The sequence below is a fragment of the Aythya fuligula genome, chromosome 29 (assembly GCF_009819795.1).
Source record: "Aythya fuligula isolate bAytFul2 chromosome 29, bAytFul2.pri, whole genome shotgun sequence".
NCBI classification, from domain to species: domain Eukaryota; kingdom Metazoa; phylum Chordata; class Aves; order Anseriformes; family Anatidae; genus Aythya; species Aythya fuligula.
The window spans coordinates 895,402-922,557 of record NC_045587.1 but is presented as its reverse complement, the minus strand read 5'-3'; the positions used below and the strand labels follow the sequence as shown (position 1 = coordinate 922,557).

The window sequence follows — 27,156 nt, the reverse complement described above, 5'->3', positions numbered from 1 at the left end:
ATAGAAATTATAGAATTTGTGTTTCAGCTTCCATGCACTGTCTTTGTATGTTGTGCTTATTATGCTTCTGCACGCTTTATTTTGGATTTCTACACGAATTTCTGTGGCGAATAAACGAGGGGGGGAAGGAGCCTTTCCCTGAGGCGGGCCCTGACCAGGAAGCGCCGAGCCGCGGCCTGCTCGGACCTCCGCCGCCTTCCCGCTCTCGGGCCGGCAGCGCCGCTCTACCTCCTCCTCTCTATGGTTCCCCGTGCTCGGGAAGGGGAGGCGGGCCCTAGAGCGGCCGCTCTAGCCCCCGCCTCCGGGGCTCTCCGCTGGGAGAACTCTATGGTGGGGATTTCTAGGCGGAGGCCTCCGCGGGGACTCTATGGTCGCAGCCCGCCCACCCGCCCCGTCCCGCGCGGCCCCGCCGCGGTTGCGATGCCGCCGGCGCCGCTTCCCTGAGGCGGAGACGGGCGCGGCGGCGGCGGCGGCGGCCGCTCCGGTTCTCCCCACGCTCGGCCACCACCGGCGGGGCCTGGCGGGCCTCTGAGGTAAGAACGGGCCCGCGGGAGGCCGCCCCCGGGCCTAGGCCAGGCCGCGCCGCTCCCCTCAGCGGGCCCGGCGGGCGCTGAGGGGGCGCCCGGGGGGGCTCGGCCGGGGGGAGCTCGGCCCCTGAGGGGGCGTCCGGGGGGGCTCGGGCCCTCCTCGGCCCTTCCTCGGCCCCTTCTCGCCCTGCTCGGCGCCTTCTTGGTCCCTGCTCGGCCCCTTCTCGCCCTGCTCCCCGCTCGCCCCCGATCGGCTCCGTTTCGCCCTAAGAGCGGCGGTGGTCGCGGTTCCTCGGGGCTCGCTGACAGAAATTTTGGTCGTCCGCTGGTCACCTCAAGATATATATTTTTTTTTCAATTATTTTTATTATTTATTTATTTATTTTTTATTTCTTCCCCTTTCGTTTGCACCTTGCTGAGCCCGCTCCTCCAGGCAGTGGTGTCGCGTTGGTCCTGGGTGAAAATCGTTTCGTAACCGTGTGTCGCTGCTGTTTGCCTCCCAGAAACGCAAGGATCCCGCACGCCAACATCACCTCTGTGGTTTCAGTCCGCGGGGTTTTATTCCTCCAGCTCCCTGTCAGTGCTCGCTCAGCTTCGTGTCGCTGTAGAAGGCAGGAGCAGGGAGGGTGAGTGGAAGAAAACACACATGGAAAGTACTCCGCAAGTTTCACGGAGTATTTTTCTGCATGTGGGTAGTCTGGGATCCAAAGCTCCAAGTGGGGACGTTGACTCAGGTCTCCTCGCTGGCTTTCTGGCATGGGATGCGCTGTCATTTGCTTCTGTCCTGGAAAAAATGGAGTTCTGTCAGGCTTCTGGATGAAAAAAACTTTCCCAGAGTGTCTCAGTTGCAGAATAAAGTAAAAAAAAAAAAACACAACATTGTTATTGTTGTGAGATACATCAGTATTTGATTGTCGATAGTTAGTATTTGAGAACAAATTTCTGTGTCCACTCTTCTTTGATCTCTGAATTTATAAAGTCTTTAAAAATAATCACTTACCTTTGAAAATATTTAAATACTGAAATATAAAATGGGCCCCTCATCTGTTGGATTTAAAAGGGGCAAACCAGAATTGGGTTTCTTTCTTCAGAGATCTCACACGAGAGCTCGTGTCTCTTTGCCTGAACGTACAGCGTGTGTCTTCTATTATTTTCTTCTTTGCCCCTAGACTGTGCTTGGAAGCTTCATCTGATTGTAGCCATGTAATGAGCATTTAACTAGAGACAATCGCCTCTCAGATAATTGTATTGTAAACAGACAAAACCCAAATAATAAGGGTAAGAAATCAGTGTGCTTACAGCTGGGACACTGAAACAGGGAGTGACTTAAAATCTTCTGAGGATAGTTACCGCACAGGCTGCGGCGTGTCTGTAAGTGGACCTTCTCTAACATTTTTGAGTATTTTTTTTATCAGAATTGGTGAAAGTTATAGATTTTGTTGTTGTTGTTGTTTATGTATTTGTTCTTTTTTTTGGTTGATGCTCCTTGCAGCCACGTTTGGCATTTGTAGCGGTTCCTGAGTGGTGGCTCAACCTGGGGAGCGTGCTGCTAGGCGGGTGCATGAGAACTTAAAAGGTGGCCACTATGAAACACGACGTTCCCGTTCCTGTTTGAAGGGAAGATGTGTTTGGGGTGAAACTCACATTTAAGGTGCAGTGAGTTTGTTTGGCTGCACGAGTCAATTCTCTGAAGTTTAAAAGTCTTGAAACGAACGCGCTCTTCATAGCGCAGCTGTTGCAGAATGATTTTCCATTTAAATTAAAACACTTCAGAGATGCAGCTGTGCAGAGGTGGTGTGTTTGTTCTGAAAAACATCTGCCTTACCTGTCCTGTTATAAAAAATGGCTGTCCTTCAGATCAGAGTGGTGTTTTCTGACTGATAACACATCAGGTGTTTCTTTGAGTTCCCTCACGGTGGTGCTCCTTGTGGCAGAACTCTTCCTTCAGCCCCAAACCATGCAGTTGCTTTCAGCGCGTGCTGTTGTTGGAAATAGTTTTGGCTGTGGTGGAAAAAGGTGAAACCCTCATCTGTCTACCACCTTGGGTCCTTCACCTCTAAGCTGAGAACTTGCAGGCTGAGGTTTGTCACGGGACCTTTCTGAAGGCTGATAGATGGTAATCTCAGGTGCTTACAGGTGGTCGTTCCAAAAGAAATGTCACGTTTTCTCCAGCAGGAGAGGTTGTTTTCATGGGCTAGGGGTGTGTAGGACTTGTTGGGTGAGAGCCATGCCAGGCCAAATAGCGTTTTGCTCCTTCTGGGTGCAAGGCACAATAATAACATTCCCCTTTTATGGTCCTTATTTTGCTCAAATAAGCTAGCTGGATGTATAAGACAACTGCTGGATGGATGTTGAGTGAAATTCTGCAGAGAGCAAGCAGAGGGGAAGTAAAGTTGAAAAAAACGCCTTTATCATGGGAAATATTTGATCTTTTTTCCTGTAAGTAGGACTTCACACCTCAGAGAGAGACAGATCAGCAAAGAGCGTTGTGCTTTCTCCCCGTTTTGTTTGTTTTGAGTGGTTTTAGATCTATCAGTTTCATTGTTTCTTGCAGGCAATTTTGCTGCTGTTGTGAGTCTGACGTGGGGCAAGAAGGCAGAGAAAAACAGTAAAAGGGAGGGGAAAGCAGAGAATGTGGTTTAGCACTACCGAAATGAATTGGGTATTGCTGTAGCACTGGAAATTTATTTTAATTTTCGCTGTTGACTGGATTTCAGTTTGACAGTGCCCTGTTTACTTGTAACATTTGATACATGCCCCATTTGCATAGGTATAAGGCGGAGGTTTTCCTTTATAAACCCCCAAACCCGCAGTAGCAGGTATGAGACCTGCCTCCCTTACACATCCATGTGTTAAATTCCGTTTGTTCCTTATCGCTTCGAGATGTTTGAATTGCTCCGGATCTCCATTTTCTCTCTGTTTAAAAAAAAAAAAAAAAAGCCCAAACAGCCTCCAAGGCCTTCCAGCGGGTGCTGCAGGCGGCTGAAAAGCGCGCGTCGGGGCCACCCGGCTTCCTCCGCAGTGGCGCCCAGCGCCCCGCATCCTGCTCCTGCAGAGGCAGCCGGGATAATTCGGAGGAGCTGGAGCTTTCCGGGGGCTGGGAGCTCCCGTGGGTTCCCAAAACGCAGCCGTCCTTTCGCTGCCTCAGCTTAGATGGCGGGCGAGTGGCTTCACGTTGGCAGAAAGAAGCCCCCTGGGAAGCTGGCTCGGTGGCGGATGGCTGTGCCGTGCAGGTCGCGTGTCACCAGGAGCTCCTCGCTTTTTTTTCTCCCCACAAAGCCCGGTTTTAGTACCTAATTGGAGGAGTTCTGCGCGGGGACTCCTCAGATGAGTAAGGGTTGCAGGAAGAGGATCCTGGGCTTGGTGCGCGCTGACTTTTTACCCTCTAAGTATACGTCAAGCTGCAAGAGCTGTGGTTTATCTCAGTAGGGAAAAATCAATGAGTCACATTTCCACAGAAAGAAATGTAATTTCCAGTCTCATAGCAACTGTCCTTTCAACAGTTTTAAACCTTCTGTGACAAAATGTTTAACACTCACCGATCATCTTCTAATGCTCTAGGCTGGTCCACCCACTCACCCCACCTAAAAGCATGCATTTTTACATCACCAAATCCCCCAATATTGGGGGGGGGATTGCTGTCAAGTCGCCTTGAGCAGTTAAATATAAAATCTTAGAGAGGAGAGAGGTGTTAGCAGCTTTATTGTGAAGAGGTGAAGTTACTTCTGCAGGGTTTATAATTCAGATCCGTGTTCTTTATGCTTTGATTTTGGATCCCCGATTTGTTTTTGCGTCCCCTCAGATGTTTCAGTACAGGTTCGGTGGCAGCTCAGGTGAAATACGTAAAATGATTTCCCCTTATGGCAGGGAATTCGTTAATAAAAATGCTTCGTTTGGGTTTTTTGTTCTCCATCTCGCGATGTGGCTTGTTTCTGCTGAAACGCAGGAGATGCAGGAGATTTATCGGCAGTAAACTCCGGCGCAGCGTAGCTTTGGGCAAGGGCCAGCAGTCGGCAAAGCCGCGGGCGCTGCCGGGCTCAGAGGACTTGTGTCCCCGTGGGTCGCGCCGCTCTGAACCCAGAGGGCCGGGGAGGTGGCATGCTAACGAAGCTAATTAAAACCGTGCCAATAAGGCTCAAAGCAGGAGGCCCAGAGACTCGACGAAACGTCCGTGGGAGCCGGGCACCTGTCTCCGGATCGCGTTTGTCCTGAAGTGAATTTAACTGGTTGCTTTTCTCGCAGCTGATTATGGAAGAGGTGCACAAGAGCAGCAGTAACAGCTCCGTGACGCCTTCACAAACAGCAGCCGTACAAGGTACAACACTACAGGCAGCTCAGCTCTCTCATATTGCTCAACAGGTAAAGCCTGGGCCAAATCTCAGCAAACATTTGAGGTAGTTAAGAGCCACGGTTTTGTGCACTCCGAGCTATACTCATCCCTGAATTGTAGAAACACGCGGAGAAGAAAAAAAAAAACAAACAGAGGTTGAGGAAAAAAAGCAGTTTGTTGATGGATGGCACAGTTAATACAATGGCGTGTATTCAAAATTGCAGAATTAATGCTAGTAAAATGCAAAAATGCAGCCCCCCATTTCTCTTGGGTTGTGTGTCCCCTGACACCATCATCAGCCTGACCTAGAGGAGCTGCTCAGTAATGAATCGAGGGCCTGGTGTTCTTTTTTTTTTTTTTTTTTTTTTTTCCAGAAGAAGCATTTACAGCTCTTTTTGTAGCACTGGCAATTCTGGGTGCTCAGCACCATGGAAACACTTGGATTTTAGCCCAACCTGAATATATTTAATGTGATAAAGCCTATGAAGTTGGAAATTTGACATAGTTTCCAGGAGGTAACATCACTTTCAGAGCTTTTAACCTGAATTCCTCATGATTCAAATTTCTGTATCTGAAAGAGCATCTTTTTCTAGGTAAATCTGCTCCTGTAGCCATGCAGCAGTCCTACGAAACATTTTGCAGCTTGTCCACTGCTTACCCTATGGAGGTGCTTTAGATTTTGCTGCAAAATGTAGATAACGACATGAGGTAAAGACAGGCATCCTGTTGTCTGTTTACAGGCTGTTTATCTGATCTGGTTTTACATATGGTTGCCACTGGAACTTAGTATTATGTGAGAAAAATAGAACTAAATAAAAAATTATCCGTGTGAGTTTTAATGATCCCTTCATCTTTTCACGTATTCCAGAGTAATAAAGCTAGTGAAGAAATTTGGTGAGGAAACTGGTTATTTGCTTATGCATCTACATGTATAACTTTAATCGATTTTAAGTGCAAAGGCTTGTGCAAAATCCACATAAAAACACAAATCTGCTAGAATATAATTCTATTTTACATAATTTTATAGAGGGGCTGCGGTAGTAACTATTAAGCCTAGATTTCCACTACAACATTAATTTAAATTGATAGTTGCAAAACGTGAGAGAGTAAAATGTTAAAGAGATATCATCACTTTTACGTGGAAAAATCTGCTCTTTGTTCTTCTTCCTTGGCCAGAGCTTCTATACCTTGCCTCCTTTATTTTCTTTCTGCTCTGATATCTTTCCTACAGCCCGTATGCCTCGAACTTGCTAAGTAGATGGGTCAGCTTTTGCTGTCCTTAGCTCTTGTGATTTCTTCTCTTTGAAGTCGCTGAACAATAGCTTCATAATGGTTGCTTAAAAAAATCCAGGAACACCAACTACGTACGTTAATCGTGCTGCTACCCTCTGAGTCCAAGACGCTCTTAAAATGGAATCTAAACTTAAAAACGATAAACTGCCACAAGTGTGTGCCTTTATCAGTAAGCGTTGATGGAGTTATATGGAAGCAGTCACGCTCAGTTAGGCTCGGGGTTGCGGTTCTGAAGAAGTCTGCTCCGTTGTGGTTCATTTTGAGCTGCGTGTATTTAAGCTGCGGCACTGTAATCATTTGCACATAATGCTATATGCTTGATTTTCTCCCTAACCTGAGGCAAGTAAGTAACTGTTTCAGCCTTTTCATATGCAGATACGTATCTGAAAAATGTGCATCTTTAAAGGATAACTTCTGTGACTTAATTGGACTTAAAAGCAGCTTCTGCTAATGCATGTTCTCCACTAGTTTTCCTACATGTAGATACATGTTCTGAACGCTGTAGAACGTGTGCTTTTGTTCATGATCCTTTGATCTCTTGTAGATGTCTCTGAGAGGTCCTGCTCCTCTGACAGTTGTTCAGCTTCCTGGAGAGCAAGTCCAGGTCCAGGGAGTCATTCAGACAGCCCAGTCCTCTTCTGTAATCCATTCACCCCAGGTGCAAACAGTGCAGGTAACTACAGAATGTCTGTTAAACAACCAAGAATCCTGTTCTGTGTGCATGAAAAGACTTGTAAAGGCTTGTCTGACTCAGCCAGGTCTGCCACAGCGCAGCCTTTCTGGCCCTCCTGTAAGAGGCAGTAAGCACTTCCAGTGAAGGTGTTGTGGGGACACGTCATTCTTAATGAATATTTAGGCTAGAAATTATTTGTAGCACTAAAGTTGCCACTGGAGTTGAAATGAAACTTTATGACACTGCCTCCCGTGATAAAAAACAAAACAACTCCCCCCTGAGCTGGTGCTGCTGACAGGCATGCACCCGGTGAGTGTTAACAACCAAACAGGAGAGCACAGAGTAACTCTGTGAAGGAAAGGGTAGGCCTGAGTGGTTGTGGATGGGCTGGTGGTTGTTCACCTCATGTATGCTGCGGCTCCATTTCTGTGGTACCAAAGCATTCCAGCATTCTGCTTGTGTCTCTTACTCACTTGCCATATGATTTTTTCACAAGCCACTTCAGAGGAGTGCCTCAGGGAGTTTACAGGCGAGGCTGCTGCTACTTCATTCAGCTCTTGGCTGCAGAGAGCCCTCTGGGCAGCATGACACTGAAGTTAGATTGTGAAATAACTGTCAAGTGACTGGAAGAACTGTGCTAAAACACATCAATTTGTCACCGATCCTTTGTATTGTGCTTATCTATTCACATGACATTAAATTAATAATAAAAAAGCAAACCTATAATGACTGCATTTTCAGCTGTCATTGTTCCTATCACATCAGATCAGGGAAAAGAAAACACACTTTGCTTTGCTGAAAACAGTTCAGCATCTACTCTACTAGGTTGTCTCGAGTCTCCTTCCTATCATGCTCTAGTTGCAGGGTCCCCACAGAATATATTCTCTCATTTTTCTTAGCAATTTGTGAATGTTGTGGCCTTGTTGCTCAGAGGGAGGAAAAAGTAATCCACGAGCAACTTTTTAAAATGTTGATGATAGGTTGTTCTTTTTGTCTCTGTAGCAGCAGTTAAATAAGAAATGCTTTTCCCAGAGCTGTGTGAATTCTTGTTGAGTTTCTGTTGCTGGCACACAGATAAGTACAAATAAATGTTTCGTTAGTTTGTATTTAATGAGGAGTTTCAGGGAAAAAATGAACACCTGCCAACTGGATGAGAACACAGTGGAATAAGGAGAAAATTGTAGATAATACTTTGTGTATCTAATCCCTGATATGCTGCTGCCTTAAATATTATTTTCATTTGACTCCTATTCTGACCAATAAAATACATTGCTTGTCTGTCTACATAAAGCATTTGAAGCATTTTATATGTCTGTCTTCGTACATAAATGGCGTTCCTGCTGCCATTACCACAGCCTCCTTAGACAAATGTAAATGGGGGAGTGGCTCACCTTTTCAGACCGCATCAGCTCATAAGATTTTTATGAAAATACTAAAGGATTCAATTTTTGTTATAGTATATATTTTAGGAGAATCTCTGGAGTTTTTATAGGGAGTTAATAGGTTTGCATCTTTTGGCTTCTAAAGTGAGTATGTTCTGTTTCATTATGACCTTACTGCTGTATTTGGGAATTGCTAGAAATATTAGATAGATGGAATTTTAGATTCAATGCTTTTATTTTTTCCTGTATGTAATTAGCTGCATTTATGTGGTTTTCATGCTGCTTTAGCTCACATGAAATTAGAACGTGTAATCTGTTCTTGGTATTTTCCTGTAGTGTACAGGATAACCACATGGAAAGTGTTTTTTAGGTATCTTCTTTGTCTGAGAGTGAAGATTCTCAGGACTCATCAGATAGCATAGGCTCTTCACAGAAAGCTCGGGGTATCTTAGCACGTCGTCCATCTTACCGGTAAGTGCTGTATGTATATATTTTGTACTGTTATTTGAAACCAAAATAGCACCTTTTTTTGACAGCTTCATATAGTCCATCAAGCTCTAAGTTGTTCTCCTTCTCTTGAAACATGCATTGGATCTGTTAGCCTTGTTAGCTATCATTTGCCCCAGGGAAGCCTCTACTTAACCAACTGGAGATCAACTTCAAGATGATGTGGTATAGGGAAAATTATTTGTCAGCAGCAGTTTTATTCAGTTATGTCATTTTGCTGAAATGAGGAGTACAGTCAAATACTACAATCTAGCATTTGAAGTAACACGTGTTAGACAGTCCATGAATTTACCTGATGCTATCACCAGTGACAGAACAAAAGGTCTAACTTTTAAACTTTTCCAAAGTAAGCTACTCCTTTCTAGTTTATTCTGGCTCTAGACAGAGCAAATGGGGTTTAATTGGATATACAAAGCCTGTTCCTGAGAGAATCAGTAAAATCTCTTAATAGGCCAGTTATAATCCCTGGAAAATGTTTATGATGGAAACTCTGATGCAGGTTTTACTGAAATGAAATGATGCAGTGGCAGTACTAGAGAAACTTCAGTATGAAGTGTTTTTAGCACACATTTTTTCTGGAGATTGCTGAAATCCACTGTAAATGGTTCAGATTTTCATTACAGGTTTACCAGTCCAAACATTGAAGACTTTTAGAGGGTAATGATTGGAAATCTGGAATTTGCACTAACTCGCACATGCAAATATAAGTTATTATGAACAGTAGCTGACTTGAACTGCTCTTAGCTGATAAAATGATTCAAATAGTTAAATAAAAACCTAGAATTTATAAACTACAGAAGTGTAATTACAGAAAGAGTTAAGACAGTAACCTCATACAGCATTTTGTTAATTCCTAAAACTGTTTTATATCAAAATGCTGGTGTTCATTTGTGTAATACAAAATAGGGATAGTAGTTTGCAATTGTTACTGCTGTGATTCCTAATCTTTGCTTACTACTGCAGCTGATAAACTTTTTTTTTTTTTTATTTTAATAGAAAAATTTTGAAAGATCTTTCTTCTGAAGATACACGGGATAGAAAAGGAGATGAGGAAAGTCCCGGTGTCTCTACTGTTACGTCTATGTCTGTTCCCACACCTATCTACCAGACAAGCACTGGACAGTACAGTAAGTTGTACAAAATATGGGGACATATTGTTACTAAACTTGCCTCAAAATACAGGCTTTTTGTTTGTTATATATTTGAGAGTAAGGTGAAACTCAAAAAGTTTGGTTATTTATCTTATAAAGTTAGTACTCTTACTGCATGTAACTAGACTGGTGTCTAAAGACTCCAGATTAACTTTGTGCTTCATTGTCTTAATTTTTGCATATTGAGACAAGACATTCAAAGGATGTTGTAGCGAAACACATAGCAGTCTTCTAGTGTTAGATTTAGTCCAAATGTGAGGTCGGTAAAAATACCGTTTTATATACCCAAAGGCTCTTCACAGGCTGCAGGTGAATGCCTGCTCCAGCACCTGGAGCACCTGCTCTTCCGCCTTGTTCTCTGACCTTGGTGTTTGTGCTGCTGTTCCTCATTTTTTTTTTTCCTTTTCCCCTTCTGCCTTTGCAAAGGCATTTTTGCCTTTTCTTAAATAAGATTCCCCAGAGGAGCCACCAGCTCTGCTGTTGGGCTCAGCTGTGGCTAACGGTTTGTCCATTGTGAAGCTGGCATGAGCAGCTCCCCATCAACCAACAGCTTGCCACTTACACCCCGTACATTTAGTAAGAACAGCAACAAGATCTGGTAGTTAAAGGTGAGAGAAGAAAAAAGCCTTTCAAAACTGGGAATATTTTTCAGCAGCAGGTTGAGATACAGATTTGCCAATTGAAAGAGATGTACGCCCTACAGATTTACCTTTATCTGTATTTTTTAATTTACAACTACAAATATTTTCATGCATGTTCCTTTTTCTTTAAGTTGCCATTGCTGCAAATGGATTACAGCTGGCCAGCCCCGGTACAGATGGTGTGCAAGGTCTGCAGACGTTAACAATGACAAATGCTGGTGGTAGTCAGCCTGGGACAACAATACTGCAGTATGCACAAACATCAGATGGCCAACAGATACTTGTACCCAGCAACCAGGTGGTAGTGCAGAGTGAGTATGCCTTCTGGAAATGGTTAGAAATACTGATCTGTAACGCGAATGCATTTTTCTAACATTGCTACATTTTGACTTCTCACAATGTTACCGCAACAGCCGCATCGGGAGACATGCAGACGTACCAGATCCGCACCACACCAACGACCACGTCCCTTCCTCAGACTGTGGTTATGACATCTCCTGTCACTCTCACGTCACAGACAAGTAAGACGGACGATCCGCAGTTGAAACGAGAAATAAGGCTGATGAAGAACAGGTATGTAAGTGCACTTGGGCTGCTTTGACTTGTTGGCTTCATGTGCTGAAATACATCTTCAAAGGACAAATTATCAGTCTTGCAAGCTGGTGTTGCTGATTGTGCCATTGGTATGGTATGCTGCATCCAGTGACTAAAAACATTGGAAACTTTTATTCAAAACATGCTGCATGTTCTGTCCTACACAATTTGGAGAACGCTATTTTCTCCACTGCAGATTGGTTACCATGCATGCTACCAAATACTGCTAAATTTCCTGCTCTCCACCTAAATTTGTGTAGACTTTACTTTTTGTTCCTGCTTGCAGTGCCAATTCTCTCCTCTTGTATTGGTCAGTACCATAACATTTGTAAAACAGAGAAATCTCTGATATAAAATAAACAATTATTTCTGTTGGTTTGTTCCAGAGAGGCTGCTCGAGAATGCCGTAGAAAGAAGAAAGAGTATGTTAAATGTCTGGAAAATCGAGTTGCGGTCCTGGAAAACCAGAACAAGACTCTAATTGAAGAGCTAAAAACTTTGAAAGATCTTTACTGTCATAAAAGTGTGTAAGAAAAGAAGGTAAAACTTTTGTGGACTGTAAATTTCAGAGGAGAATTTTTTTTTATACTGAATTTTTTAAACTAGATGAAAGGTCAAAAATGAAACTTTTCTACCTAGATTTCACAACTTAAAGACTATATAGATTTTATTTACAACAAGTTGGTGACAAAGTACAAAAAGGAAACAAGAAAACCTCACCAAAATTCCTGCTGGCACAACTGGAAACTTTATAAAGTCGAGATTGCATCTACAATAAAGGACATTCATGTTTTACCAGGCAGGTGATTAGAATTTCTTTGAAAACTTCTGCAAATACCTCTTGTAATGGGGGCAATATTTGGTAACAATTAAAATGTGGATGAAATGGAATCCTTGCCATAGTTAACATTATTAGTAACATTTATAACCAGTATATGTTTTGATTTCTTACTCTTTTTCAATCCTTACTTTTCCTTTCAGTTACTTGTATGTAAATATTTTTATTTTAACCTGTAAGTTGTTATTTACAGGTGCAGATGATAAAAAAGCTAATACTTTGCTAGAGGTATAAATTATGTTTACTCTTTTTCAGCTGACAGTTTAAAAGTTTTTTGTTTTGTTTTGTTTTTCCAATGTTTGCTGTGTTTATCAAATTTGGAAAGGATCTGCAGAAAGCAGTGAGAGGCCTAGTCCTGAAAATGTCTGAGGCACATTAAGTAAGGTGCTGACTTAAGAGAATTCAACACATCCAATTATTTTAAAGTACAGTTTTGTAGAATGAGTAATGGTGAACAAAAGTTTCTGGAGAATGATTTTACAATAGTTCGTTCTTAGTTGCTGGGCATGATAAACATCTATAGTTGAAAAATAAATCGTGTGCTGATTATATATACAATGAAACATGCACTGCTTATTCTGTCTGGAGATTCTACTGTGCTTTGGAACATTTAAACCAAATAGAAGAACGATAAAAGAAAAAAATTGAAGATATATACCAAAGGGTTTAATGGGGTTCTAATATGTGGTTTGTATGCTGAAAGTAGTGCAAAATTTCCAGACTAATTTTGTAAGGTAAGCGATATTTTGCAAAGTAATGGTATCTTTGTAAGAAAATACTCTATTGAAAACAGGTAGATGGTTGGTATATTTTGTAGCTAAATTGTGATCTTTACAAATTCTGAAATTGAGTTTATATACGTATTTTGACAGTTTATATATTTCATTTTAGTAAACAAATGAAATATTTTGTGAACCAGATTTTCAAGCATATATTTTTATGGATAGTACAAAGTCAAATGAGATCCTCTTTGGTGTAGGAGATATTTGAATTAATTTTGTATGTCTGTAGGCAACTTACAAAAAATGGATCTTAACAAGTATTGGGAAAAAAGAGATCAGGGCTTCCCCCCACCCCGGTTGATGATATCTGCATATTAGATCTGATTGCTCAGAGATTCTAGTTTTTATCATTTTGATTTGTTTCAGGTGAAAGTTAAATGTTTGACATGATCGGGACTCTTTTGGGTGTGGAACCTCCATTTGTGGAGGTGTTCAAAAGCCCTCTGGGACATGGTCCTGGGCATCCGGCTCTAGGTGACCCTGCTTGAGCAGGGGGGGTTGGACCAGATGACCTCCAGAGGTCCCTTCCAACCTCAGCCATTCTGTGATCCTGTGATTCTGTGAAATAGAAAAATGTGTATGCAGTGCTTATTGCATGAATAATAAATACACTATTTCCATAGTTAGGATTGAATCCTGCTTCCAGTTATGTCAGCGGGAATTGCACTATGGACTATGCTATTAAAAAGGTGTTAGAGCTATGTGTGTGTGTTGTGCTAGCTCAGATCTGAATGAAATTAAAAGATGTACTCACTCCCTAGATGTGTACTGCTTATCATATGGTCAGTCAGTATTTTTTATTTTACTCATTTTTGAATTAATGGGCTTCTTAGCAAGCAGAGCTCTTTGCAAATGGTATGAGAAAGACTGCATTCCACAATCACATTGTTAGTAGGCTATATTTTTTTTTTCCTAAAGTTTATAAATATAACATTGTTACGGACATCATCCACAATACATTTCCTTTAGGCCAAACTGGAGTATATATTTGTGTTCTCAATCACGTCAAAAAAAAAAAAAAAGCTTTTGTTTCACATCAAAAATAACGAGCAAGGTTGAGAAAGTCCTTCCATTAGTAAACTGCTCTGAAAGAGGTGCTCAGTGCCTCCTCCTCTCTGTCAGTGGAATTTCAGGAAAAATGAACACCATGGGATGTGCTTAGCACCTCAGAAAATTGGACTTTTTTGCTGTCTGCCATCAGGTGTGTGTACGCTATTTGGCATATGTTTAAGAGGGTTTGACCTACAGTACTGAAACTAATTTGATAACTCCTCTGTATGGTATTTTGATCCTCACTGTGTGCTGTTGTTCCTTTACCTTCTTTTGTAATACAGAATAATAATAAAAAAAGCTATCAAGTGTTAAGACTGTATAAAATATGGTGGCCAATTCTTTCTGTATTCAGCAAGTGAAACAACTATGTAGTGCTGCCAGACATAACGTTAGTAAATTTTTATCCTCTTAAAATAGTGTTTGGGAAGAGCAGCTTATTTTTCATCATGGAAATACTAAACAGTAACATGGGTTTGCTCTTTAAGTCATCACTTATCATGAAGTGCTTATTTTGGACTTACTTCAAAATCTAGATGGTAAGAGAATAAAATCTATATCCTGAGAGTAAGAGGTGTAGTACCAAGTACTGTTCTGCTGATTATTTCCAAACGAAAGTACATGCTTTATATGAATTGTAAATATTTGTCAAAACAATTAGATGGTTGCAGATTTTGACCTTGGTAAATAAAGTCGCCAAAATCTAATGCTGATGTTCCTTATTTATTGATCAATTTATTTTTAATTAACATACGACTGCAGTAGTTCTGACCAAATCCCTATGTTGTGTAGTACCAGCTCTTTACCGTGACCAAAAATAAAGTATTTGGTCTATGGAATGGCATCGAGAGATTTTTCTCCCTGATGTATCCTTCCAGCAGCCAAACTACTACATCACTAAAAATAAGTAATGGAGAATATCTTTTTATGTTTCTGCTTTTTTTTTTTTTTTTTTTTTTTCTTGTTAAGGCTCTGTTAAGAGCATTGTGTTCTGCTAATATTCACCCAGCAGAGGGAGTATCTCTGCCATCTACAAAATCATAGCAGTAGTATTAAGTAACACCCGAGCTTCTGAAAGCTAGAAGTAGGGTAAGAACAAATGTTTTCAGTAAGTAACATTTCAATATTAATTTCCATTATTAGGGTCAAGGCTGCTATCATTCGCTCTACTTGTCAGCATGGATATTAAAGACAGAAGACAGAAAAGATGATAATAAAATTGCAAACTTTTAGGACACTACTTGGAAGTACTGGTAAACATTTTTAATTAGCTAGATTTCATGCTTATAGCCTAAAACTATTATGTTACTTTGTCTTCATACATGTCTATCAAAGTAGTTTTTAACAAGAAAAAAAAACTTGATGAGATGACATAGTGTAAGAATGCTAAGATCTTGCAATTCAGAGCAACAATACACATGTAATATGCTTCATACCTCAAAAACGATGGGGGATATCACAGTTTGAAACCTTACATTCCTAGAAAATCCTAATGAACGTATATATTAACTATTGCATGTGCTTTGCTTTAGTTCCTACATTTACAAGAAAGAATACACCTGCAAAGTGTGCTTTTAAGGTTTTGTACACGTGCAGATTGGATAAAAACATGCCTTCTTTAAAAAAATACATATATATATATATATATATGTGTATATATATATATATATATGTATTTTTGCTCAGAGCTATATTCCGAAACATGAGTTAGCTCCTCTTCGCCAAGTTTTAACAGGCAGACCAAACCTGTACTATGATGATGCGGTGGTTTGTAGACTTTAGAAAGTCTACACGAACACTATACATCTGATAGTCAGAAAAATCATAAGCGTAATGCTCACAGGATTCCCAGCCTTGCCATTCAGGAGAATTTGAGAGCTTATCCACCTTCTGTAGTGAGGTACACGGACGTAGACCCCAGGGTATTTTGGTCGGCCACAGCCAAATCCAAAGCTAGTAACCCCTAGTAGATAGAATTTGTTGTCACCAGGGTGATAGCATACTAAAGGTCCACCGCTGTCTCCCTATAAATAAATAATACAAAAGACTAGCGACATACATTCCTTCCAGAAACCAATGTAGAAATGTTAGTGATGTATCCACTTTTTAAAATTACGTTTTAAAAATCTGCCAAGTTACCTAGACAGTAATAAAGACAGTAATATATGGATAGTAGTACACAGGCCAATTAAAATAAAGATCCGTGATACTGAGGGACACTACCTTGACTAAAAAAACATGTCTATATTGGTTTCACTGTCTATGTAAAGTTCTGTGGATTTTTTTTTGTTGTTCTTTGTTGTTATTTGTTTCTTAATTCTTTTTTTTTTTTTTTTTTTTTTTGGTTCCTTTTTCATTCTAAGGCTTGTCTCCATAAACTTTCTTACATGTCGGTTGTTACCAGAATGTATTGTCTGCACAGTGTAGTACTGCAATTACCAAGAAACATAGTAATGAATACACAACGTTGAATTTTTGCCAAATTACTTGCTTAGAGGAAAAGTGCTGAGGAAAGCAGGAAGTGTATCAGACTAATGATACACTTATGAATATACTTATTTAATTATAAATGTCTCCATATCACAGCTGATGCCCCAACTTTAGCATCCTGGGGCTTTTGACCTGAGAATTGTCTTTTCTGAGAAAGAGATGCTGATTGCTCAGCATTTAAATAAAAATCTCACCACTGAACCATGTCACTTTTCAGTATTGGTACTGTCTTTCAACAGCATAAAACCAAGCAAGATGTATGTGTACTTCACACACACTGCATGTGTACAGTGATAACATACGTACTGCATTTGTGTTCTTTGTCCTTTCAGTTCTGTTAACTTGTTCTTTTCTTTTGCTGATTAACACTGAAGTCTTTGTGTATTTTTCAGCAATGGGTGTTCCTTTTTGAATCACCTTTCTGTCTATTTCTGATGCTTCTTTTCCCATTTGATGTATTTTTCCTTTAGTATTTGTGCCATTTTAATGAATTATGCTACAAATGCATCGCGATACCCCGGAGACTCTGGCTTAGTGGTGGCACATTGGGCATGGTGTTGATTCTTACCTGACAGCTATCAATGCCTCCTGATGGAGAGCCAGCACAAATCATGTTGTTGTTAATCATGCCTCCATATGCATCAGAATTGTTACACGCACTATAAGGAATGATTTCCACTTGTGCTTCTTGTAATACAGATGGAGTTTTACCTTTAATGGAAGACAGCATATAGAAAGTCAAACATTTATGCTGTTGTGCATAGTCATTCTTACTGTGACATCTTTTTCCTGTTTTTTTACCTTAAACGTGCTCCTGTACATGCTCCAACACGTGCTAATCTAGAGATTGTGCCTGTTTCTAATGGATTTAAACTTAAGTGGGCTGAGCGTTTGCTGACTTGGATTTGATGTAATTTTTGCAATTCTTATTCTGAAGAAGCATAGATGATAACAGTACTGCTCATTAGCCTTGCTCAAAATGCCAGAGGTGACTTACTAAATAAGCTTATATCATCCTCGGCTGTCCTTGAAATTTCCATTCAAGATGCACGCCGCCAACTGACACCGTATGAAGTCTGTGCTTATAGAGATTAAAGATAATTTGAGGGAGAGCAGCCACACCTAAAATATGTTGGGACTCCTAAGCTGATAATGCACTATAAATATTTTCAATAAAAAATAGTTATTCGTGCAGACAACATTGAGTAACTACTGTGAGTCTGAAAGTTGGGATAGTTTGTTTTCCTTTTTGCATATTATCCATGAAAGAAAGGCTAAATATTTATGCCTTTGATGACATCTCTGTAGTTCTACTCTGCTTTCAACGTAAAAAACACTGAAAGCAGATAGTCGATTGCAGAAGTATTTAATGACTTTGTGTGATGAGACTATAACCTGAATGGATTCAGTTCTCTCTCAGTGAATTGGAGGGACTGAAACCTAATGGGAATAATGCAGCTAATAACTGGTTCAACAAAACAAGCAAACTTTTACCTTTTTCTGCTATACGTCCCCAACCACTTATAAAGCACTCTGTTTCCTGGCCAATATACAGGTAAAGGTGTGCAGAAGGTAAGCAGATAGGCTGAATGTAGTAACTGTAGCGTACAGCAGAATTAAGCTGAAATAATGCAATATCATTTTCAAATGTTTCTCTGTCGAATTCTGGGTGCACAATTATGCTTCTAATACTTCTTTTTGCTGCATGTTTGCCATGTTTCCAAAGGTTATGTGTGCCCAACACAGCTCTCCAAAAATATGGGTCCCTAAGAAAGAACGCAATCAATATGAACTTGCAGGAACTAGCGTGCAGATTTTGCAACTATTTTAAAGGCTACAGAAAAGAAAACAGTGATCAAATAGCTGAAATACAGAACTGCTGTAAGTACAATTAAAAAGCCTCTTTTGAAGAGTTTTATGACTCCATTGTCAAAGAAAGGTAAAGTGCCAATTTTGTTGGTTCTGTTAAACAAAAAAAAAATAGAAGCAGTATCAAAACTAATGAATTGTAATGTTTCTAATTTAAGTATTGCAGGGTCTTTTGTTTGTTTGGTTGTTTTTTTTTGTTGTTGTTGTTGTTGTTTTTCAGTGAGATTTACTTGTTTAAAATGCTCTATTAAGCAGAAAGATTGGAAACTCCTGGGGGGGAAAAGAAAAAATAAGTTCCCTAACGAAAATGTCACCTAGATCAAAACCAACTGGCCCTTTAGCAAAAACAAAGGCTGTTCTGGACCAAGCCAGAAGTGCATTTCAGAGTCTCTGTACTGGTTTTGTACTGGGGGAGCTCAGCATTCCTGTGTCCCACTGATTTACATTCTGTTTGAAATTAACAAAGGTGATGCTATGCTTTCCTCATACTTAATAAAACCATCTACTGGCATGAATACCTACTTCCGTCCTGTAGTGCAGTGGCCAGCGGTAACCACTGAATTCTCACTAACTAAAGTTCCACCGCATATATGTGCAAATTTTGCACCAACGTGGTGAATCTGGAGGCTGACTGACCACGGCCATGCTCCAACCTCGGCGTCATGTCCACCTACAATCCGGGATCCTGAGGTCTTATCTATGAGCGGCCGCTCCCCACAGTCTACAAAACAGAACAAAGTTGGTTATAAGGCTCACACTGAAAAACAGAGCTTTTGGTGAGCTAGCCACGAGTGGTTTTTTGTATCTACAGTGTTACTTGCTGTGACTTTTAATGTTTCCTGCTAGAGCTCTGATTCTTGAGAGAAAATGTGGATATTTCCTTAGACCCTGTGAAAGGTATTTTATTTGGTTACAGGCATATTTCTTGCATTTGTGTTTGTGCACGTCAATGTAAGTGGGTTCCAGTCGCTGCAGCTTTGTGAATTCATCACATTTATGGATAGATGAAGTTTTTCTTTGTGGAGCTGTGGGAAGAAGCCACGCAGTAATGGGGCACTACCGCCTCCCCCCCGCTCCATGCCCTCTCAGGTACTTAAACCACCCACCGCAGCCATCTCAACACCCACCGCACTGACCCAGCACCCAGGCATACCACCAGTACCGTCCCAGGGGATCTGCAGGGCCACCACAGCGGGCACAGTGCCCACCAGCAGCAGGAGCAGCGAGGCAGTGGCCAACCTCTGCCTCATTCTCAGTCAAGGGCACAAAATGGCGGTGGGGCCCGGTGCGCGTTAGAGCTGCCAACGGCCGCCACCGGCTCTGAGGCAGCAACACCTCCCACCTGGGCTGTGGTGCACCGGGGACACCGTAAAGAAACTTCCCAAGCACAAAATGTTAATTATGACTCTTTTAATGCTGGTGAACGCTGTTAGAACCAAGTGCAGGGGCAGGTGGGCAGCCAAGTGAGTGAGAGGCTTTGTGTGTTACATGGGGAGGCAGCTTCCTCCTCCCTCTCAGCACTCTGCCCCTGGTGAATAAATAACTTGCAGCTGAGCAAAGTTTATGTGTTAGAGGTTGCCTCTCCCTGCTGGTTTCGTAAGGCTGGAGAGCAAACAGCTGTGAACAGCCCAGGGAAAGGAGAGCGGGTGCCAGGAGTGCCCTCAGCATGGCGGCCTGCACCGGTTTGGGGTGTTCTACGCCTGCTCTGTCCTCGTGGCAAAATGTGCTTGGGAATACCTGAAGGAACTGCTTGCCAGAGAGACATGGGCAGAAGTTCCCTCAAGTAAGGAGTTAATATATTTATTTTGTCTGCCAAACTCTTGTGTTCTGTTGCCTTGCCACCTTTGGTTCGAAGTGGCCCCAGGCAGGTCTGGAAGCAATGTGGAGGTGCCCCGTGTGCTGCTGGGGCTGCCCCACAGCCGGTGAGGCACCGTGCGAAGCTTTCATGTACACCCAGCACAGTGGTTTTAGTTTAAAGATGTTTAGAAAACTGACCGTCTTCTCTCATTTGATGTCTGAATCAGAAGTTTAATTAAAGTCCTTAGCCACGTTACCTACATTTATATGTCAGGATTAGCATATGCCGTTTTGTGCGCTTTGATTATGCTGAGGCGTTTCTGTGGGGCCAGGGGAAGAAGCTTTAAGGTGGATCTGTGTTACTTCACAGCGTATCCGATGATGTGAGGCTTAATAGGCGTCCCAAGCAGCGGTACACTGATGTGTTGTAATTTCAGTTCTGAGAAGTTGGCCTGTTCGAGATTTTTCCATATCTCTCTCGTTAGGCAGCAACCAGCAAACACGAGTTTCCAAGTTGGATAGCAGACTTGCTGCCAAAAATACCTCCAGCTGGAATGATCATCGGCCACGTGCTCTAAGAAATAGAAAACGCCTCCCTGGGGAAAACAAAGTCGTCTTAGCGCTGTAGAAAGAGTGCACACAGCAGAGCCAGGCGGCCTGCCATCATTCAGTACCCACCAGTGTGCATGAAGCTCCATTTGCTTGCCCCACAGTATTCTCCCTCCCCTCCTTTTGCTTTTCTGATGCCAGTTGGAATTAATATAAGTGGGAAACTTGCACAGATTCAAAATGTGTATTCCAGAAGCATGCAGTATGCATTTATTTGGTCCCTCTATTATTGCAGCAATAGTTACCATTTTGTTCAAATTACAGTTGCTAGCATGTTTTTTGTTTTGTTTTGTTTTGTTTTTTCTAAAGAAGACTGAGAGAAATGTATAAATCCTACTAGAACTCACTGGGTTTTGACAACCCAGAGGATTGGGCTTGAAAATACCATTTTAAAGACTGAACTATTATTGCAAAAAAAACTGAACAACCCAGCTCTCTTTCTTTTGTTTTTCAATTTGACTGATACCCTACAAGGAATGAGGGCATTTAATCAGATTGGTTTAGTCATACAGGTAGATCAGCCCTTCTTCTAAGAGGCAAAGGCAATTTATTTAAAACAGACTTTCAGTCTTGATCAGAAAGCTCTTCACCAAAAGAAAACCAAGTGTTTGGGGAAGGGACAACAAAAACAGCAGGTTCTGCTTTAAATGCATATCAGCTGCAATTATTAATTTTGTAGCAGATCTAGGTATGTAGCTTGTAACTTTTAGGGTTTTACTTTTGAGAATAGAACAGACTGACCAGTCTGTTGCTACTGCTTTGCTCCATTTAAATCTCATTTAACTTATAAACTGGGTCTGGTCTGTAAGCTTAAAAAAAAATATATATATATATATATATATTTGGTGAAGCACCTCTGGAATAGATCATAAAGGTAATAACATGAAACTTTTTCTTCAAATACTCACTGGTTTGAGCACTCGCATTACTTCCTTCAAGGTGCTGTTCACGCTCTGCACTGAGCAGAGGACTAAGGTGCAGACGACGGCATCCATGGAACCACTGGGCACCTGATGCAGGTCTTCTCCAGCTGCTACAAGGAAGCGCTCGTAGTGGATGTGCTGGTTCTGGCTCATGCTTCTTGCAAGGCCTTGCTGGAAGTTGGGGTTTATGTCGGTGCATGTGACTTTGCAGCCTGGTGGGTAGAACTGGAAGTTAGCACCACAACCAGTTCCAATCTCCAGCAGCTTCAGCTCTCCCGAGGGGCTGGCAAAGTCAGGGAGATTTCGAAATAGCTCCTGCTTCTGCTTCTTTGTTTTCCTGTTGTGAATTGCAGAGAGCTTCTCTAAGAAGAAAGGGAAAAATATCTTCTTACAGAAGGGCTCCCATATGCCCAGGAATGATAGGAGATAGATGGGCATGGCAAGCAGCGCGAGGCAGGCGCGGAAGAAGAGAATGCTGACTTCTGTCATTGCTGTCGTGAGGGCAGAGGATCCGTACGGAGCAAAGCTAGTTCTTCCGTGTGCTAGAGCCCTTGAAACTCGGACAGAGCTGCGTTCATGCACTTGCTGTGTTCCTCTTGAAGCGTATTCAGCTCCTTGGATTGACCTGGTAGACTGTTTTCTCAAGCTGATTTTAAAGTCTGCTCACAGGCAGGGGAGAGAAAAACAGGACTGCATACCAAACAGTTACGGTAGTGTCCCAGCTCTGGCAAGAAAAAGAGCTGCCAGTTTGTTAAGTAACCTCGATAAATTGGGCAGTACAACCTTGTATCTAACCCTTGGCAAAATGTCATAAAATGCCCTAATGTGGTGTTCAGCAGTTTCAGATTACAGTTCATATCTCTTAAAGCAAACGTATGTTGTCTTCGGGGAACAGGAAGAAATTAATTTGAATGCTGGATATGCTGTAGACAGGTGTCTGGTTGGGTGTTTGATTAACATTTCAGTAGAGATACATTTATTTCTGAATTATTTACCACCCCAGTGTAGGTAGTTAAAGAAGCTGGATCAACTAGTCGGCTACCTGATCTGAGCTCTTTCGGTCTTCCACTTTGTGGGCACCAAAATACTTCAGCATGTGAATTTGGCTCTTTTTCAGGAAATGATCTTGCTTTTCTTAGTTACCTTTCAGAGCTCTGGTAGAAAGCAATTAATTCAGTAATCACTACATGCAGTATGTAGCTTGGTTTTATTAACTTTGTAAGCCTGAGTCAACAACACATGGTCTGTTTTATGCTAAATGCATTCTGTAAAACTTTTTCAACTGTGCAATCACTGGTACTTTTTCCACAGGACTTGGTAGCAGGGTAATTAACCCCCAGCTTTTAATTGCTCTGCTTCAGGTGAGCCCAGTGATGGAAAAGGAGGACTGTTTGTACCTCTCAACTTCAGGTCCTTCATTCAGGCAGTTCGGGTGTGAACTGTGCTGGAGAACATTGTTTTTCTGTGAAGTGATAGGTAGCCCTGTTCAATGAGTTACCTCCTCCCTCTAGTGGTAATAAAGCAAATACAAAGTCCAGCATACAGTGGCATCATTATTAGACTGCTTTATTAACAAACTCTGTTGTCATACCTTCATTCCTCTACCTTGTGGTAACTACATCAGAGAAACAAATCTGAACAATGGAATTCCTTCAGATGTGCTTTCTGCATAGAGCACTTGGAAGTGTGTGAAGCACAAAATAGAGTCAAGAAGTGCATTATAAATATAATCTTTACTAGGCTTTAATTCTTTGCTGCTATACTGTAGGAAATCGTAGAAAAGACTCAACAGTGGCCAAGAAGGCAGCACCTTATCCTGGTGTCCTAGAGGAGTTTAACTGGAAAACATTTCTAATGAAACTCATGGCTTTTAAAAAAAGACATCTTACAGGTGTGATCTAGCTCCTGGGAAGAGTAGAAAGCGAGGAGTTTAAGCACAGGTGAAACACATTACCAGAGTGTGACCAAAGGGCTCTGAGGACACAGCTGCCCTAGTAACAGAGAGCATTTTACAGTGGAGATGAGGTTTCTGCCACCAGATTTAACAAAAAACTATTTTATCCCGTAAGATAAAAGATGAAGATATCCTGTAAGAACAGTTTTTGGCTTCCTGGGTTGCTGTTTCGAGTTAAATCCGTGCTGATAACATTAGCATCTAATGGCCAGTGAGAACTCTGTATGGTGAAGTGGTGCTCTAATGAGCACTTCCCTGAATAAACAGAACTCCTGTCAGGGAGGACTTGTACCGGCATGGGTGAATGAAGCTCCTAAAGGTAGTTCATAATAGGAAGCTTGAAATGAAAATGCTCGTACTGATGCTGTATCTATTATGTATGTGTCCTGTATTGGAAATGTGAACGGTTGGGCATTATTCTCCACCATTAGGAAGCGTTAGCTGCCTGTTCTTGCTTGCATGTATTTTCTGTTCCCTTTCTTCGCTCTCTCCTTTCTCAGCTCTCTAAAATGCTGACTCTTTATTTTGTATTGGTCTGAATTTTGTTGTCTATTCTTCTTTCCAGTTTGCCAGGTCCTTCTGTGACAGCTCTATTTAAGAACTTTACCCAGAAAGCCTGCCTAACAAAAGGAGAGCGATTCCTGGTTTGAATGAGCTGTGGTTGCTCACTGTTTTCCGTGTTTTTCTTCTTTCTAGCTGCTGTACATGGGTTGGCTGTAAGGGTGCTATCCGGTGAAAAACCTCACTTAAAGCAAGGAAGGAGTGCTGAAGAGAGGTCCTGTGCCCTGCAGTGCTCACAGTCCTTATTTTACTGCATACCCAATGATATGAGGACTAGAAGGGATCCAGTGAGGTGTGACATAAATGTGCTTTAAATTCAGTTCTGAGAAATTAGTTTTCTCCAGCTCCTTTTGTGTCTCTCTGCTCAAGGAACACCCATCGCCAAAACACTTCCAGAGTGGGTCAAAGACCTTTTGCCAAAAGTAGGTCCAGCTGGAATGATCTGCAGCCACATGCTCCAAGAAGTAGAAAGCTCCACCCTGCAAAACAGTGCCATCAGAAAGGACTTAGGGCTTTTCACCTTCATAAGTAGAACTTATTTTTTTCCATGTTGGTAAGTACACTGCTTTTTATCACTTCTCTGAACACCAAGCCCTTTCCTAGATGTTATGCGTGCAAGATTTGGATTCGTTTTGGGCTGTGTGGTCTGTAAGACTGCCTCCCATTCAGCTTTTATTGAAGGTGGTGGCTATGATGGACTGACTACAAGTTTACTGATGGGTGCAGCTTAGAGCTGTGCAGGAAGCTGTATGGTCTGGTGGCTAGGAACTGCTGCCATGGGGTTATTATCTCTGTCACAACTGCCTTGGATGATCTCAAAGTAACCACTTTAACATCCTTGTGCTTCAGTTTCTCTCACCTGTAAAATTGCTGGGGAGATCAGCACTGCCTGCAGGTGTTCCCAGCCTTCTGCCTGCCTGGCAGCACACCAGCCGTGCTGAGGAGGGAGAGGTAAAGCAGGCTGAGCTAGTTCTTTCATCTGCAGGTGAAGCAACACCACCAAAAAGTATTTAGGAGTAGGAGCTGTGCAGGCCAGAAGTGCAACTTTGCTTGTGTTGTGTCTGGATGTTACAAGACAGGGGATGGACAACTTCTCTTGTGATCCCAGAAAGGTCTGGAGATCTTTCCAGCACAGTAATGTAAAGAAACTTGTCGGCATTGTCATGTGTCAAGTTACAGGCTAGAAAAAGAAAGAGGATTTGGCAGAAGGGAAATCAGACATTTGAGCACTTCCTCCTCAGCCTACAGATCCACTCCCTGTGAGCTATGCCTGCTTCTCCCTCTGTGCATGGTGGTTTTCTGCAGACGACTCTTCTGATGCTGTTGAGATGCACGAGGATCCCCCCGGTTAGACACTTCCCAGCAGTTGTTGAGGTAGGTTTTGTTACCATTTCAGCTGCACTGTTGTCAGACATTTCAACAGCAGCAGTTAGAGGGCCCTGGAGCTGGTGCCCTTTTAAGTGGGCCACGTACGACAAGAGGGCAGGTGGATCCAGAAACCAGGCACGCTGTATTTCTGCCCAGTCTGCTCTGTGTGGCATCTGCTCGATGACGGGTTGTAAGTGATGGCCTATTTTTAATTTTCATTGACCTAGAATTGGGAGGGATGGTAAGGGTTCAACCTGTTGGCCTCTAACCATGGTTCCTCTGCAACCTGCAGAATAGGAATAGGATTGTTCACGTTTGGGGAAATGGTGCTCACACACCAGATCAGAGCAATGCTGGTTCCAGGACAGTCTTTTGCCCTATGCATGCAGTGTGGCCTGAAATCTTTGGACTAAAGAAGAAATGCTTATTGCTTGTCTTACAAGCAGTCAACATGAACCAAGGACACATTTCAAAAAATATTAAAATGATTTAGGTGCCAACATCCAGTTTCTGACTTTATTTGGGTTCTCGGTCCTGATAACTTGAAAAGATTTAGGAACAAAGGCACTTTTGATAAGGATGAGATTGCCATTACTTCCATTTAGGTTTGGAAGTTTTCTAATGAATCATGAAGTGGCTTATATAAAATTAATGTGAATTTGGATTTAAAATAAATATTTAAATATGACTACAGTGTTTAGGGCTTTTGTTATTTTTATTATTGCTTGTTATTTTATTAGTGCTTGAATTTTTGGAGGGAGCACTTATCTTTTAGGCCGTAAACTTTCATCAGTCAGTAGAGGTTGCAGCGTTGTCACTGCACGTGTATTTAACCGAAACTGCCTGCTGAGGGGGAAGGAGTGGTCAAGCCCATCTCCCCGGAGGCTGAAAAAAAAGTGAGGGGTGCTTTTAAACTCATCCTGGCCCTTGTGCAGGCGGTTCCATTTATCCCACACGTGGACCAGCACAGGGGGCCCACGTGTAGGACACAAATCACCCTTTTCTCCCTCGCTTACCCGCCTGAGCACCCGCAGAACCTCGGCCAGGACCTTCTGGACGCTGCCAACGGAGCACAGCACCAGGGTGCTCACCACCACGTCCATGCTGCCGTCTGGAATCTGATGCAGGTCCTCACCAGAGGCAACCACCGACCGCTCGAGCTTGAGGTGCTGGTTCTCCGAGAGGCTCTTGAGGAGGAACTTGCTGAAATTGGGATTAGGGTCGGTGCAGGTGAGCTGGCAGCCTGGTGGGTAGAACTGGAAATTGGTGCCGGTGCCCGTGCCGATTTCCAGCAAGGTGAGCTGGCCCGAAGGGCCTGCAAATGTTCGCAGGTTGCTGAACAGGGCTTGCTTCTGCTTGCAGACTTTATGGTTGTAGGCTGGTGCCATCTTAGCCATGATATATGGAAAAACTTTCTTATAGAAGGAGTCCCACAAGCCCAGGTAGGTGAATACGTGCGCAGGCAAGACGAGGAGCCAGACGCAGCTCTGCAGAAGGGAGGCGAGCACCATCTGTGCGGAGCTGCGTGTGCAAGCAGGCGTGCAGGGAGCTCAGCACGCTCTGCCTGAAGCTTTTCCTGCTGTCAGAGCTACCTCTGAACCGGATATGTCTGCCTGGCTGGCCACACTCCAAAATCTGGCTTAAAGCGGCAGCGCTGCCCTCTTACAAAACTGCTGGAAACATCTGAGAAGGGAGGGGGGTGTCTGAGCATTTCTGCTTCGCTTAGCAAACACGGGAGGCTGTACGTGTAACTGGACAAGTAGCTCTGAAGGCATTGCTTGTGTGCTAAGGACCTACTTAAACATTTAACTGCATTC

The 27,156-nt window shown here is 42.4% G+C and overlaps 4 protein-coding genes across 6 annotated transcripts; 1 reads left to right on the top strand and 3 right to left on the bottom strand.

The window, feature by feature from the left end:
- The first annotated feature begins 337 nt into the window (after window positions 1-337).
- On the top strand, window positions 338-13,215 carry ATF1 (activating transcription factor 1). 3 transcript variants are annotated; one of them, XM_032204805.1, is made up of 8 exons: window positions 338-533; window positions 4,770-4,886; window positions 6,695-6,823; window positions 8,576-8,676; window positions 9,709-9,839; window positions 10,636-10,815; window positions 10,918-11,077; window positions 11,485-13,215. In XM_032204805.1, the coding sequence occupies exons 2-8, from the start codon at window positions 4,776-4,778 to the stop codon at window positions 11,627-11,629; spliced, it is 957 nt and encodes a 318-aa protein (XP_032060696.1). In that variant the 5' UTR covers window positions 338-533; window positions 4,770-4,775; the 3' UTR covers window positions 11,630-13,215. The 3 variants fall into 3 exon arrangements, with proteins under 3 accessions (XP_032060696.1, XP_032060697.1, XP_032060698.1); XM_032204806.1 differs by lacking the exon at window positions 338-533 and having other exon boundaries at window positions 4,778-4,842; XM_032204807.1 differs by lacking the exons at window positions 338-533; window positions 4,770-4,886 and adding an exon at window positions 5,023-5,061.
- Window positions 13,216-15,555: 2,340 nt separating this feature from the next.
- On the bottom strand, window positions 15,556-19,377 carry TMPRSS12 (transmembrane serine protease 12). Its single transcript, XM_032204697.1, has 5 exons — window positions 19,290-19,377; window positions 18,650-18,848; window positions 17,753-18,024; window positions 16,827-16,969; window positions 15,556-15,792 (listed from the first exon to the last, which is right to left on the bottom strand). Exons 1-5 carry the CDS (start codon window positions 19,375-19,377, stop codon window positions 15,556-15,558), a joined length of 939 nt encoding a protein of 312 aa, XP_032060588.1.
- Window positions 19,378-19,790: 413 nt separating this feature from the next.
- Window positions 19,791-22,919, bottom strand: METTL7A (methyltransferase like 7A). Its single transcript, XM_032204899.1, has 2 exons — window positions 21,442-22,919; window positions 19,791-20,520 (listed from the first exon to the last, which is right to left on the bottom strand). Exons 1-2 carry the CDS (start codon window positions 21,943-21,945, stop codon window positions 20,284-20,286), a joined length of 741 nt encoding a protein of 246 aa, XP_032060790.1. The 5' UTR covers window positions 21,946-22,919; the 3' UTR covers window positions 19,791-20,283.
- A 77-nt stretch (window positions 22,920-22,996) lies between these two features.
- Window positions 22,997-26,863, bottom strand: LOC116500009 (methyltransferase-like protein 7A). Its single transcript, XM_032204900.1, has 2 exons — window positions 26,356-26,863; window positions 22,997-24,450 (listed from the first exon to the last, which is right to left on the bottom strand). The coding sequence occupies exons 1-2, from the start codon at window positions 26,848-26,850 to the stop codon at window positions 24,214-24,216; spliced, it is 732 nt and encodes a 243-aa protein (XP_032060791.1). The 5' UTR covers window positions 26,851-26,863; the 3' UTR covers window positions 22,997-24,213.
- Between the last annotated feature and the right edge of the window lie 293 nt (window positions 26,864-27,156).

Coding starts and splice junctions, on each gene's coding strand:
- ATF1 (XM_032204805.1), top strand. CDS start 4,776: ATGGAAGAGGTGCACAAGAGCAGCAGTAACAGCTCCGTGACGCCTTCA. Junction 6,824..8,575: donor CCCAGGTGCAAACAGTGCAG/GTAACTACAGAA, acceptor AGTGTTTTTTAG/GTATCTTCTTTGTCTGAGAG. Junction 9,840..10,635: donor GACAAGCACTGGACAGTACA/GTAAGTTGTACA, acceptor TTTTTCTTTAAG/TTGCCATTGCTGCAAATGGA.
- TMPRSS12 (XM_032204697.1), bottom strand. CDS start 19,377: ATGAGGCAGAGGTTGGCCACTGCCTCGCTGCTCCTGCTGCTGGTGGGC. Junction 18,849..19,289: donor CCTGCAGATCCCCTGGGACG/GTACTGGTGGTA, acceptor TCTGTTTTGTAG/ACTGTGGGGAGCGGCCGCTC. Junction 18,025..18,649: donor CACTGCACTACAGGACGGAA/GTAGGTATTCAT, acceptor GTTCTTTCTTAG/GGACCCATATTTTTGGAGAG.
- METTL7A (XM_032204899.1), bottom strand. CDS start 21,945: ATGACAGAAGTCAGCATTCTCTTCTTCCGCGCCTGCCTCGCGCTGCTT. Junction 20,521..21,441: donor TAATGCGAGTGCTCAAACCA/GTGAGTATTTGA, acceptor TGTTTTCCCCAG/GGAGGCGTTTTCTATTTCTT.
- LOC116500009 (XM_032204900.1), bottom strand. CDS start 26,850: ATGGTGCTCGCCTCCCTTCTGCAGAGCTGCGTCTGGCTCCTCGTCTTG. Junction 24,451..26,355: donor TTCTGCGGGTGCTCAGGCGG/GTAAGCGAGGGA, acceptor ACTGTTTTGCAG/GGTGGAGCTTTCTACTTCTT.